The sequence below is a fragment of the Anas platyrhynchos genome, chromosome 15 (assembly GCF_047663525.1).
Source record: "Anas platyrhynchos isolate ZD024472 breed Pekin duck chromosome 15, IASCAAS_PekinDuck_T2T, whole genome shotgun sequence".
NCBI lineage: Eukaryota > Metazoa > Chordata > Aves > Anseriformes > Anatidae > Anas > Anas platyrhynchos.
In genome coordinates this window covers 16,671,933-16,686,472 of record NC_092601.1, presented here as the reverse complement: position 1 = coordinate 16,686,472, position 14,540 = coordinate 16,671,933, and the positions used below count along the sequence as shown (strand labels likewise).

The window sequence follows — 14,540 nt, the reverse complement described above, 5'->3', positions numbered from 1 at the left end:
TTTTGGGAAGCTGGAACCTGGCGTGCTTGGGGCCCTGCACATCCCACTGGTTGCCCAAGCCCCCCGGCTGGATGCTAAAGCATTTCAAAGCCCCAGGGTCCTTCCAGCCATGACCCACCCAAAGGGGCTCCTATTTTCCCCCCTAAACCCTACTGAACCCGTAGCCAGCTGCCTTCCTCCGCCACCACCATCCCAGCTCTGGGGGCTCTGGGGACACCCCTGGAGTGCCACCACTGCAGGACATGGGGACAGGGAAGGGGACACATTGCCCTGCCTGGCTCCTCGCTGCCAGGATCGGATGTCTGACATGGCTGAGCCCATTTTTCAGGACAAATCCTGCGGGATAAGGGAGAGGAGTGGGACCGGGTGCTTGGCGGGCATGAGCAGGCTGGGAAACCTCCCCTCCCCCTGGCTAAATCCCTTCCCCAGCACAGGACAGTAGGTTACGGGACTCGAGCAGAGGTTGGATTTAAGGAGATTACAACTTCTCCCCCAGGATAATCTAGAAATTCAATTAAAACTCTCTGTCTCTCTCCTGGGCTGCAGCAGGGCCACGGGGCACCCTGCGCCCCGCAGCCATGGCCGGGGAGCGCTGGGGAGACCCCCCCGGGCTCGAGCCAGGTAAGGGCTGACCCCTCATCCCATGGCCTGGTTGTGGCCCCCCCCCTGCCCACGGCTCTGCCCCTCCCTGGGGGATTTGCCGTGGGGATTAACCCCAGGGTTTGGGGGCGGGGGGCTGTGGGACGGGGCTGTGGGACCCCAAGGATTTGGGCGTGGGTGCTGCGGGGTTAAGGGCTGGCTGGCTGCATCCTACGGGGTTTTGGGTGTCCCTCAGTGCAGGCTGACCCTGCCAAAGCCTTGGGCCCCCCCCTTGCCCTCTTCCTCACCCCCCCGCCGTGTCCCTCCCCGTCCGGCTGTGCGGATGTGAGCAGACAGACAAACAGCCGGAGTATCCAGGGCCATGGGATTCCAGACCCAGCGGGGTGGCTGCAAGCTGAGGGGGAACCGCAGGTGCTGTGGTGCTTCCTGACCCCCCCCTCGTGCTGCAGTGGGGCAGGGGGAACAGCCCTAGGACCAGCCAGGGGGGCAGTGGGGTGGACGTGCACCCCCAGGACCCCACGCTGTAGGTATCGGTGCTGCCAGTGCTGGGACCAAGGTGGCTGAACAGGGATGCTCGGTGCCCCCATCACACGGTGGAGGTGGGGGGACCTTCCCCAGGGTCCCCACTAACTCAGAGCACATTTAGCAGGGCTTTGAGGGTGCTTAAATGCAAACCCATCACCCGCAGAGGCCACCCGGACCCTGCACCGCGCGTGTCCCCTTTTCTCTTCCAGTGCCTGTGGTGGCACCGTGCACAGCCCAGGCTGGTCAGGGATGAGCCAGAGCCTCTCTGCTCTGAATCCACCTTGTTCCCGTGCCTCAGTTTCCCTCTGATGTGCCCCACCGAGGCTCACAGACAGTGACATCTCGGCTGCTCACTGTCACTAGCGGGGTGCGCAGGAGCCGCGTGGCGAGGTGCCTGCCCATGGTGCTTTTTCACCCGTGCACCGGTTTTTGCACCGGTTTTTCTCCCAAAAACCGAGCAGTTTTTTTCTCATACTGTCGTGGGAGACTCGCCCATCCTCCCTGGCAGCGGGGAGGAAGCGGGGGGCCATTTATCTGCTGGATTTTGTCAGGGCCTGGCCCGCCTCGTGTCGGCCCTTAATTGACTGGAAGTGCGCAGAGACGGGGCGGTGGCGGCACAAAAACTCCAGGCAGAATAATTCTGCTGCTCCCCCCTAAACACCGAGGGGGAGCCCCCGGCTCCGTCACCCCCCTCCCTAGTTCTGTGGGTGCCCATTTCAGCCCGGGGCTGGGTCCCTCTCCATCGGGACGGGGTGTGGGCACAGCCCCCCTGCTCCCCGCTCGGCGCTGACATTGCCGTCCCGCTGCCGGGGCATGAAGGGCATCGCTGCGGGAGATAGGGACGTTATCTCCTGCTGCAGGGCCGCCCGGCGTGACCTCCTCGTGCCGTCCCCTCTCACATTGTCACCTCTCCTGTGCCAAGGGGACCCACGTGCCCCGGCTCCTCTCCTCAGGAGCAAGGTGTGATGCTAAATCACGTCGGCGTGCCCGGCCGCCTGTAACTAACGCCCTTCCCTGCGCCCGACGAGCTGTTCCGAATATTGTCGTAACATTTAAGCCCCTTTAAAAAATATAATAAATAAAATCAGCAGAGCAGTCAGCAGATTGCTTGAGACGCTCGGGTTCTCAGCGGGAAGCTGCTCTGCGGCTGCTGCAGTTTCGGGGCAGGCGTCGTTGCCTCTGAAGGCAGCCACGAGCTGGCCTCAGAGCCCTCCAGGGAGCTGGGGGCTGCCCCTTTCTTACTGTTTGGGTTCCTTAATGCTGTTCGTTAATGCTGTTATGCTGTGCAATGAGCAGCACGTGCCGGGGATGGCGGTGGGGCTGGTGGGCACCGGTTACGTTTTTTGTGCTTTGGTCCAGAGCTGGGATGCTCCAGGGCTGGATTTCGGCACGGTCGCACCAGCTCTCTCCCAGCCCGAGCCTCCCGTGGCGGCAGCGTGGGGCTCCAGTGCTGAAATTAAAACCAAACTCAGCTTTCAGCGAATTCAAGAGGCTGTGTTTCAAAACAAAGCCGTGCTAAATAAAGAGAGAGCTGCAGGCGGGCGCGTGCTCCGGCACAGCCCCACCACGCTCCTTTATTCAGCTGCGGTCTCCCAGGGCTGCCGCTGCTGTCCCCGGCTGGAGCTGCTCCCGACAGTGGGTTTTGTGCCCCACAGGGCTCTGATCTCTGGCCACGGTGAAGGCAGGTCCCAGGGGAGGGAAGGGGGAAGGAGCAGGGCCCCAAAACAGATGGATGTCATGGCAGCAGGGGGATCCCCATTGCATCCCTGGGGTGAAACCTTGTGGGACATGGTGGGGTGGAGGAGAGGGAAGGAAGGGAGGAAGGGTGGGGAGAGAGAGAAAGGGAGAAGAAGAGGGAGAAAGAGAGAAAAAAGAGAAAGAGAGGAAAAGGAAGGAAGGAAGGAAGGAAGGAAGGAAGGAAGGAAGGAAGGAAGGAAGGAAGGAAGGAAGGAAGGAAGGAAGGAAGGAAGGAAGGAAGGAAGGAAGGAAGGAAGGAGGGAAGGAAGGAAGGAAGGAAGGAAGGAAGGAAGGAAGGAAGGAAGGAAGGAAAAGAGCAAAAAGGAAAGTAAGAAAAAGAGATAGAGAACAAGAAAGAAGAAGAGAAAGAAGAAAAAGAAAGAAAGAAAGAAAGAAAGAAAGAAAGAAAGAAAGAAAGAAAGAATAGGAATAGGAATAGGAATAGGAATAGGAATAGGAATAGGAATAGGAATAGGAATAGGAATAGGAATAGGAATAGGAAAAGAAAAAGAAAAAGAAAAAGAAAAAGAAAAAGAAAAAGAAAAAGAAAAAGAAAAAGAAAAAGAAAAAGAAAAAGAAAAAGAAAAAGGAAAAGAAAAAGAAAAAGGAAAAGTGAGGACATGAAGGAAAGCTGAAGGGAAGGAACAGCAAGACGAAGCAAGAAAGGGGAAAGGCAGGGGGCGGTGGCAGAGATGGGGAGCCCCAGGGTCCCCTGAACGTCACCGAGGCGAGGGCAGCGCCGCTGCCCCTGCAGCCACCTGGGCACTTCTCCCTCCCAGCACCACTAATCCAGCCTCAGCTAATCCTCCCACAGGTCACTGGGAGCTCATTGCGTTTCGTCCACTTCCCAAATGCATCTAGAATTAATTAAAAACCAGCCACAGTGAATTCATCCCGTGGCAAAAGCATGTGGTGCGGTCCTCTGGGTGCTCCTCTGGGGCGGGCCAGAGGGCGTGATGGAGGGACAGGCAGCCTATTGTGTCTCCAAATGCTCATCTTTCATTAAAAAGGAGGAGAGAAAGCCTAAATGGATGTAGGCAGCGTGGTGGGGAGGAGGACGTGGACTGGGTGACCAGGCTGGGTTTGGCTGGCTGAGCCTGCAGCCAGTCCTAAACATCAGCTCCGTGAGCAACCTGCTGGGTCCTTCAGGCTTACAGCGAGCACCAGGTGGTAAATATTAAGTGTCAGTGGTAATTGCTAGTAGTAACCTCACTAGTAACTGTCAGCGCCTATTTTTCTCTTCTCGTGGCTGTAAGGAAGGAGAGCATCTCCAGCAGCAGTCATGCTGAGTGCCCCCAGAAGCAATTTCTCGCTGTGCTGACACCCCAAAGAGTGACTGCGGTGCTTGAAAAATCAGCTTTGGGGATAAAAATGCTGGAGTCTGGATAGCAGCAGGTGGAAATATGAGATTTGGTGCATCAGATGGTGGCACACGTGGTCTTCTTCCAGCATCTGGGAGGTTTGGGCAGTTTCTTAGTGCTTCTGCTTCAAATATAAGGCTTCTGCAGGGATCCCCAAGACCCAGGCTGGATTTGGGGAGAATTTATGTAAAAGGAAATCTAGCAGATCTCTGCAAGCCGGGATGATGCAGCCTGAGGCAGGCAGTGCCTGGCAATGCTCCCCGGTGCTGGCGATGACGCTGGGCCGGCCGCCCAGCCCGGGCTGCGTGCAATGGAAAGGGTGTGCTTGTCCCTGCGTGTCCCCAGGGCTCGCGCTGATTGCAGGGATCGAGCGCATCGATCGGCACCGCGGGTACGGAGCAGGGTGTGCAGCCATGAGCCGGGCACCTCTGGGCTGGGGGGGACGGGGGTTTCATCCCCAGACACATCCCGTGTTGTTAAATAACAGCGCGAGCTGTGGCAGAGGGGTTGGGGAGCGCAATCTGTTTGGGGTGCTTGGGATTTGGCTTCTCTGCAATCCCTCCTACAGCCTGGCGTGCTGGGGAAGGGGCAGCAGGATGTGTTTGGGTGCCCCTCACCATGGGATGAGCTGAGCCAAACAAATGGGATCAAAACAGCCCCCCCTTCCCCAGCAGCACTTGTTCCTCCATGAGACTTGGCCACCGTAACCCACCCGTGACCGTAGATGGCTCCGTGTCCCAGTGGACCTGTTGGGAACGCTGCTCCTCAGGACATCTGCCCAGAGCGAGTGCCTTCCCGGGGCCGTCTCCAACCAGCTGCACGTTGGCCGTGTCCTCTCCCACCCCCGGGCAAGGGAAGGGAGGTTAAATCCACATCTCCCTGTGGTTTCCCTCGACCCCAAAAGAGCTGGTGCTCGGGAGGTCGGGTGACCGCTGCTGGGCAGCCATCCATCTGGCACGGGCAATGTGAACTGCCGGAGCTGCTTTCAGGCGTACCTTTATTAATATCTCTGCATGAGGAAGGAGAGCAGCTTGGCCTCTCTGCTCTCCCCTCCAGCAACCTGACCCCGCTCCAACAGGAGAGCTCGTGAGGAATGAGAAGCAGAGACGTCTTAAAAGACTCCGGTGCAATCCAAGGTTTTTCATCCGCTGGTTTCTTTGGGGTTCCCAGAAATGCCAACGTCTCCCCAGCAAGGTTTGCAGCATGAAAGAACAAACTTTGAGGCCTCTTCCTTCCCCCTGTGTGGTTTTTGGGAACAGCCTTGCCACAGAGGCAAGAGAAATGGGATCAGGGAGGTCCTGCAGCCAGCACTCAGGGGGTGCCCTCCAGTCCCTTTGCCCAGGGAGGTAACGGCCCTGTCTTTGTTTTTTCATTTCAGAGCCTCTCACGGGATCCGCGTGGTGACGTGGCCGCCAAGACGTGGAAGCTTGGGACTTCTCTTCCACCGCAACAGAATTTGGGGGGTGGGCAGGGGTGGGCCAGGGGGACGCCAGGAGTCGCGAGACCCTTCACCTTCACTGTGGGCTTGGCTCAGGGATGACTGCGGGCAGAGTCAACCCCTACAGCATCGTGTCCTCCGAGGAAGACGGGCTGAGGTTGACCACCATGCCAGGAATCAACGGCTTTGGCAATGGGAAAATCCACACCCGGAGGAAATGCAGGAACAGGTTCGTAAAGAAGAACGGCCAGTGCAACGTGGAGTTCACCAACATGGATGACAAGCCGCAGAGGTACATCGCTGACATGTTCACCACGTGCGTCGACATCCGTTGGAGGTATATGCTCTTGCTCTTCTCCCTGGCCTTTCTGGTGTCCTGGTTGTTGTTTGGGCTGATTTTCTGGCTAATTGCACTCATTCATGGAGACCTAGAAAACCCAGGTGGAGACGATACCTTCAAGCCTTGCGTTCTGCAGGTCAATGGCTTTGTGGCTGCTTTTCTGTTCTCCATCGAGACCCAAACGACTATTGGTTACGGCTTCCGCTGCGTGACGGAGGAGTGCCCGCTTGCCGTCTTCATGGTGGTGGTTCAGTCCATCGTGGGGTGTATAATCGACTCTTTCATGATTGGTGCAATAATGGCAAAGATGGCCAGGCCCAAAAAACGGGCCCAGACATTACTTTTCAGCCATAACGCGGTAGTGGCGATGAGAGATGGGAAACTCTGCCTGATGTGGAGAGTTGGGAACCTCCGTAAAAGCCACATAGTAGAAGCCCACGTACGAGCTCAGTTAATTAAGCCCAGGATCACGGAAGAAGGGGAGTACATACCCCTCGACCAAATAGACATCGACGTGGGCTTTGATAAAGGCTTGGACCGTATCTTCTTGGTGTCCCCCATCACCATTCTCCACGAGATCAACGAAGACAGCCCCCTGTTTGGGATCAGCCGCCAGGACTTAGAGACGGACGACTTTGAGATCGTGGTCATCCTGGAAGGCATGGTGGAAGCCACCGCGATGACGACGCAAGCTCGGAGCTCCTACCTGGCCAGCGAGATCCTGTGGGGCCACCGCTTCGAGCCCGTCTTGTTCGAGGAGAAAAACCAGTACAAAGTAGACTATTCCCACTTCCACAAAACCTACGAGGTCCCGTCCACCCCCCGCTGCAGCGCCAAGGACTTGGTGGAGAACAAGTTCCTCCTGCCGAGCACCAACTCCTTCTGCTACGAGAACGAGCTGGCCTTCATGAGCCGCGACGAGGATGAGGAGGACGATGACAGCAGGGGTTTGGATGACCTGAGCCCGGACAACAGGCACGAGTTCGACCGGCTTCAAGCGACGATAGCGCTGGATCAGAGGTCGTACCGGAGGGAGTCGGAAATATGACTCTTGGTCCTCTCACTGACTTTTCCGAGGGTATTTTTTTTCCTCCTCTAATCTCTTCCCCTACAACCCGCTCAAATTATGCAGAACAATGCAAGTGCCATAGGAATGCTTGAGAAATTAGTATTGTTCCTAGTTTTCAGTTTCATCGCAATAACCACTGAGCGGTCTGCAGGAGGGGACGGGGCGGGCACGGGCGCTCCCCGCACCCTGGGGACGCGGAGGGGCCCCGGGCGTGTGCGTGCCCCGCACCAGCTGCAGGGCTGGGCTCTCCCCGCGGGGAAAGCGCGAGCGTTTTCTTGGAGCCGAGATCCAAAAAGAGGAAATATCAGGAAACAAATCTGTCTTTCTTTCTTTTCCTTTTCCTTTTTTTTTTTTTTTTAATTTTTTTTAAACTGAGCAGCAACAACAAAAAAATTGCTCCTTCCGGCAGGCAGTATGATTCAGTTGCACAAGATCAACACTTGAAATAACATGCAACGTTAACGTACTTCTTTTTAATTTGGGGAAAAGGGAGGGGAGGGAGGTGAGAGGGTTTTTAATTTTTTCAACGTAACATTTGGGAGACTGTTTACCAAAATAATAATGACAATAACAATAATAATAATAATAATATGAATAAATCTGAAAGGAGTGATTCGGTATTTTTTAAAAGTGAGCAAGGGAACGAATAAGTCACCGAGGTCTTTTGAGGGGTGACTTGCTGGGCAGATGCAGGAGCTTGAAGCCAAGATGGCATCCGATTTTCGGGTGTGCTTTTTTTCCACTGGCACGGCTTCCTAGACAGAAAATAGACGTAAGTGGCTGCAGGTCCGTGGCAGCGAAAGCGAGTAGCATAATTACTGGCAAAGTAGCTAATAGGGAAAAGCCAGACTGCTATAGAAAGGATCTTTGTAAACACAATAATTAGCCAATTTCTGGAAATATTGATCTTCAGGGTGGAAATTGGGTCTGGGGCATCAGCTGCTGAAGTGCTGTGTCTCTGGCGGGGAATTCATAACTTTCACCATAACTGGGATGAAATAATGAAAAGCACAAAGGGCAGACTCGAAAGCTCTCAAATTCAGGTATTTCCCCACTTCACCCAAAAAAAAATAAAAATAAATTGGTATCTTCTCCTTAGAAAACTCATTTGAAATGTGGAAATCCAGGTGAAATTCGTCTTGCTGGGCTGCATTTCTTCGAGCCCAGAAGCAGGAGGAGAACTCTGCCCTGTCCGGGCACAGCAGCGCCTGTGCCGCCTCTGCTGGGCTGGGATTTATGAATTCCCCATTCGCTGGAGAGTCCTGGTTCGGAGGCAGATGCTTTCCCAAAAACCTAGAGCTGCCAGTCAGGAAACCCACCGCGTCCTGCGCATCCCCCTGTCCCCGCGCCCCAGCCTCGAGGTGGATCGTGCCTTAGAGATGCAAACTCATCCCATGCCCGTCCCGCCCCGACCCCATCGCTCTGCCCCCGCGGCAGCACCCCTGTCCCACCGTCTGCTGCATTTTGGGCTGCTGGCTGGTTTGCCTTTTGCTATGCCACCAGGCGAACCACGCCGTGCATGGGAAGCTCCCTTTGCACAGAGGGAAGTTGGGCAGATGCAGCTCACTGCTCCCTAAATCCTGGCACTGTTTCTTATCGGTGCTGCGGGAAAGGCTGTACCCAACTCGGGGGGGTGCAGGAGGGTTGGGGAGCAGGGTCCTCAGCAGCAATTCGGCTCCATGGGCTCGTGGCTCTTTCCTCTGGGGGTTGGAACTCAGCAGCGTGTGCCCAAATATCAGCAGCGCAGGCAGGGTTTGTCCTCTGCCCCCATCTCCAGCTCTTTTTGGCCAAGAGGAGCCGCTGCCCCCTGCCTACCCCTGCCGCACAGCCTCTCACCATCTGGATGGGGTCCCCACAACATTCCCTCCTCCCTCTTCTCCCACCCTTCATCCCACAGCTTCACCCCCGCAGCCCCACGCTGCCCACCCAGGGGCTGGGTTATTTTTGGCTTCCCCTAACCAAAAAAACGCGGTGAAAAACCATCCCTACCTTGGGCACCACTGGGAAATAGCCCGCTGTTTTGGCACCGAGTGCCCCAAACGGGCTGACCCCAAACCTGGGGACGTGTCGGGATGTGCCATCAGGTGCTGGCCACGACATTTGTGTTTCCAAGACTGCAACCATGGGCACCATCCCATTGCTGGTCCCTTTGCCCCTGGGGGGGATGGTTTTTGCCACCCGCTTTTTGCCCCACAGCATCTGAGGGGGGTGGGTGGGCAGGGCGACAGGGGGGGCGGAGAGATTTTGTGTGCGCACTACTTATTTATTTTTTTAAGAAAAAATGCTTTTAAGTGGTTTTAGGTTCTTTTGAATAAATAATAACTGTGTAAAAAGGTGCACATCTTGCTGCTGTAGGATTCTCAGAGGGTTAATTTCTTTATAAATATATATATATATATATCTCACAGTAAATATTTGTACAAAAATGAAAGAGAAATAGAGATGTCTTTAAGTAAATTATTGCTTTTAAAGAAACTTATATGATTGTACAGTGTTACCTGGGAGAATAGAATAATATATACAGATGTATTTTTAAACTATCGCATAGGGGGCCATGGGGGGGCTGGGAAGAGCCCGGAGAGGCCAATTTGGGACCCTCCCCAGCTCCCGTTCACGTGCCCCCTCCCCAAACCCCGCTAGTGAGGCTCTAGCTCTGGCGAGTCGTCGTATCTGCACTGTATAGTCCTCGTCCCGGCCATGGGCGTGCTGGCACATGGTGTATAAATATTATTTTTTGCCTACCCGTGAGTGCTCGGAGCTCTTGGGCGTTTTGCTGCGTGGTGAAGGCTGCCCGGGAGGCTTCCTTCTGGCGGCTCCTTGGTGGTTTTATCACACGCAGCGTCAAAGAGAATGGGGGAAAAAAAAAAAAAAAACAAAAAGAAGCCCCAAAGCGGTGGGTGTTCCTGGGAGGGGGCTGAAAACGCACGGGGATGCTCTCAGGGTGCGGGGTTTGGTGTCTGAATGGAGTGAGGGCAGAGCAGGACCTGCGGGGTGGGAGCTCAGAGCCAACCTTGGGGGGCTCATCCCCCAAAACCGCCCCCAGCCCAGGCTGCTCCTTCCACGGAGCCCCCGCTGGCGTTACGCTCGATCCTTGCAGGATCAGGGGAGCGACCCCGCTAATCCTCTTGGCCAGCACCCCGCACAGCTCGCCCCTCGCCTCCGAAGAGCACCCGCTGCCTCCAGAAAATGCTCGCCCCGAGCCTCCCCCCGCGGCCCCGTGCCGTGGCACGAGGTGTCCCCACTCCCTGGGGTCCCCGGGAGCCGTCGGGACGAGCCTTAGCTTCTCATCACCGAATTTAGTGCACTTAGTCTTTAGGGCTGGGACAATCACTTTAGCGCTTAACCTTTCGCGACGCGGTGCCTGCTTGACCTTCAAACCTTTTGTAGGAAATGAATTCAGAGCCACCTTTTCTATCTTTAATAAGGCAGAACAAATACGTTTATTTTTAAACCCTCCTGCTCTTTCCTTCCCTCTCGTGCTGACAACCAAAAGAGCCCCCCCTCCACCCCCCCCACCCCACCCTTTGCCATTTCTCGCACGCCGAAACGCAGCGGGCGGCCGGATCCTGCTCTGCCCCCAGCCCCAATTCAGGGATGCTGCCACAGGGGGTTGGCGCAGGGCCGGGTCCGGACGCCCACCAGCCGTGCACATCTTCCCCGCCGTCCCCTCCCGGGTGGGACCTCGGAAAAAGCCCCATCTTTTCCTCCCCCCACCCCAAAAACGCTCCTGGGGGCACCCCCAGGCTCAACCCCAACGCGGTTTGGGGACCGAGGCAGGCCACCGGTTCGCACGGGCAGGTTGGCAACTGGGAGCACTGGTTTCCCAGTGCCATAAAAAGGCAGAGCCCGTTCGCTGGGGCTGCGGTGCCGTGCAGCGGGAGCGAAGCTGATGGATGCAATGGAAGTCTCTGTACCTTCTCCACCTCCGGTGTTTCTCTGTCTCATTGCACATATATTTGAGATATATGTGGCAATGTATATATATATTTGTAAAATGTATTTCAGATGACAAAACTGGCCAATTTTATGTTATTTTAAATATATTATATATATTATATATAAGTCTCCAAAAGATATAAATAGACTAGAGAAAATAATATAAATATGTAATAAATGTATTTTGATCTATTTAAAATATCTCGCGTCATGCTGTATATTTTAAAGATTGCAGGGACTTGTCTGGCTGTAGCATACCTGAAGTGGGATTTATCGGCTGTCAGTTGTCACAAATATATTTAATACCTGCAGCAAACTTTGACCAAGCTTTAGGGTCAGTGGGACAGCGCTGCCCAGAGCTGGCTAGGACAAAAATGGGTGGGTTTTAGGAGTTTTTAAGTAAATGCCCATCTGATGCTTCTAGCTAGGAGCAGAAACCCCAAGTTTAATGTCAGCCCTTTCCAAGGGGAGGGAGCTGGTGCCTGGGAATGTGATGGGATTATGGGGTGTGCAGGGCACCAGCCTGATGGGACAGAAAGGATGCTGAGGACGCATCAGCGAGATGCACCAGCGGGTTTGTGCGGCCCCAAATCAGCTGCAGGGAGCGGATTTGAGCAGCTCAGCCATGCAGGGAGCCCGGAGATGGGAAAACCGTGGCTGGCGGCCGGGCAGAAAGAGCCCAGTCATCCGAAGCTGGCCCAACAAATCTTCCCCGAGCAACCTTGGCCGCCCTTGAGCTGCACGAGGATCTGTTTCCTAAGGGCACTGCCTCCTCCAGGGATGCCGTGCCGTGTCCAAGTGCCAGCTTAAATGTCTTTAGCAGGATGTCACGGGCGGAGGAAGGCAGAGGGGGCGTGCGGGGCACGGTGTGCAGGGAGGTTAATAGCCTGGTGGATGGGGAGCCCCCCGGATTAGCCATCCTGGCTCCCCCTCCTCGCTTTGCTTCTGCAGGGAATGCTGCTTGTGTGCCGAGGTCGTCTCGGAGGAGTTAATTCATCATCATTTCTCCAGCTGGCCACCAAATGAGGCTGGGCAACCGGTGACCGACAGCTTCCAGCTGCCGATGCTGGGCTGGGTCCGGCCGGCTCCTTCCCTTCCCCCACTGGGAGATTTCTGCTCATCAAAAAAAAAAATAATAATAAAAAATTATCTCTGCCAGCCACTCGCTCTAATCACCAAAGGTAGGGCCTGGGCTAAGCATGATTTAAGAGCGCAGCCTGTTTAATTTATCAGGGGGGAGACTGAGAGGTGACTTGATTACAGCATTTGTCATGGGCAGAAAACACTGGTACAAAGAGGTAACTTAATCTACCAGGGAAAGGCATAATAACAACCTCTTCCTGGAAGCCCAAGCCAGACAGATCTATCTTAGAAATAAGGAGCGATCTTTTAATAATGATTAGCTATTAGAACAAGCTACCGATCTCTGTCTCTTAATGCCTTTAAATCTGCACCAGATGCTTTTCTGGAAGCTTTGCTCTTGCTGAGGAGCAGAGCAGGGCTAGTTGGGAAAGGTAATGGGCTGGTACAGGCACACAGGAGGTGAGACAGAAACCTCCCTGCTCTCCTCGAAAACACAGGCTGGATTTTTTGGGGAAAAAAATGCCCCGGGGAGGGCAGGGGGGGGTCCTGCAGGCTGGTCCTGGGGACGAGCCCCAACCTCACCAAGCTCCTGTGCCTCTGCTCCCAGTTTTTGCTCCCCCCCTGTTGCAGCGAGTCCTCACGCACTACAAAAGCCATCGCTTCGTTTGTGGAAGCATTTAATGATTCGGGAGCCAGCAGCTCCCTGGGGACGGTTCGCACTGCCTCGATAATTCCTCCCTCGGTGGCTGCTTGTAGCAGAAATCCCTGGGGAGCCGAGCTGACGCTGGCACCGCAGGAAAGTGGCTACTGGGAGGCTTGGTCCTTGCTTCAACTCCCACTCCGACCACCCTCATCTTCAGGGCAGGCAGGGGCAGGGTGTTTTTTGGCAGGGATGCTAGCGAATACCCCAGGGATCGCTGATGGGCTGCAGAAGGGAGGCTGCGCAGCTGCCAGAGACATTGGGGCTCTTTCTTAGATGACAAGCTCTGCTTTCGATAATCAAGATGTCTTTAATTGCTAAAGCCCTCTCTTCTCTTACCAACGTAGCAGGCTGACCGCCCTCCTGCCTCTTTCCCTTTGGTTTCAGAGGACCAGAGCCCTGCAGATTTCTGGTATTTTTATGCCCTTGGATGGGCTCGGCTCAAATATTCCTCCACTGAACCCTGGGTGTGCTGAGCCCTGGGCCAGGCAGGGAGCAGGCAGGAGGGGCTGTGAGCCTCTGCTAGCTCAGGATTCCCACCAGGATGGGGCTGGTGAGGGGCTGTGTGCTCTGTGCTGTGTGTTTGCTCTGTGCTGTGTGATGTGGCAGGGCTGGGTCGAGCAGGATCACCCCCGCGGCTGTGGCTCCTTCTTGCAGGCAGGGATCAGTCCCATGGGCTCTGCCATCCAGCATGGGCATTACCATGGGTGTCCGACTCCTTTGGTTCAGATCAATGCCAGGCAGAAGCTTTCTGAACCCAATCCCTCATTTCGGAAAGGTGGAGGCAGGAACCTCACCCTGACCCCGTGGCAGCGCAGCTCCTCCGTGCATCCCGGGTGCACGCATCCTCCCTCCTGACCACACTGCAAAGCCCAGACCCTCCAAACCTCTCCTCCTTTGCTCCCAAATTGCCCCTGCACCAGCCCAGGCACCCGGGAGCAGCTCGGGTACCGCGGGGCGATACCCAGGGATGCTCGCTTGGCGCTGGGGGTAGCCATGGCAACGGAGCAGCATCCCTGCTCTCCTGCCAGCAATTTGCTTTTTCATCCTGCATTAAGGTGGACCCTCGCCGGCTCCTTTCTCCCAAGCCGAGAGCTCTCCCACTGAGGGTTTTGCTCTCCAGCTCCTCATCTCCCATCTCACCCCGTCCCACGCTGGTTTATCCCTGCCCCAAAAATGGGGTGCTGATGGGGAGCCGTCCCCTGCAGCCTGCGGGGTGTCCGGGAGCACGGCGCCTGGAGTTTGTCCTTAACACACGTTTATGAGTGTCAGTGGGACAAAATTAAGGGTTTTCCTGAGAGTTGTTGCTAAAAGGTCGCTGTCAAGGTTAAAATCTTAACTACTTTTATTATTATTATTATTTTTAATTGTGAAAGGCCTCTGTTCGTAACAACCCACTGGCTTATTAATATGGATCGGATTTTTCAGTGCTGGATGTAATTATCGCCCGTTAAGTACTTTGTTCACCTTTCACATTTCTCTCCGCCTGGGGAAGGCAAACACATGAGTCAGCGTCCCTTTTTCTGTCGGTTTTAGGCAGTTTCTGTGACAAGCCGGCATGAATCAGCACAACGCTGCCAAGTTCAGGTCGCAAACGCTCGCCACGAGGCTGCTCCTGGAGAACACGGCGCGTTAACGCAGGCGAAGGAGAGACCCCTCCCGGTCCCGGGCTCTGGGGAAAACCCCTAAACCAACAGATTTTGGAGTCAAATCGGGCATGGTGGTGCTGCTTTAAGGGAAGATGCTCAGGA

At 55.2% G+C, this 14,540-nt stretch overlaps 1 protein-coding gene across 4 annotated transcripts in view; it reads left to right on the top strand.

Moving 5' to 3' along the window:
* Window positions 1–8,124, top strand: part of LOC101803171 (ATP-sensitive inward rectifier potassium channel 12) — a 28,085-nt gene extending 19,961 nt beyond the window's left edge. For 2 of the 4 annotated variants that reach the window (XM_013098325.5, XM_072023705.1), the window contains exon 2: window positions 5,602–8,124. In XM_013098325.5, the coding sequence (XP_012953779.1) occupies window positions 5,760–7,049 (1,290 nt within the window). In that variant the 5' untranslated portion in view covers window positions 5,602–5,759 and the 3' untranslated portion in view covers window positions 7,050–8,124. Of the gene's footprint in view, window positions 1–345; window positions 622–3,379; window positions 5,418–5,601 lie in introns of those variants that run through there. The other 2 variants (XM_072023706.1, XM_072023707.1) reach the window with 2 other exon arrangements.
* Window positions 8,125–14,540: the final 6,416 nt, after the last annotated feature.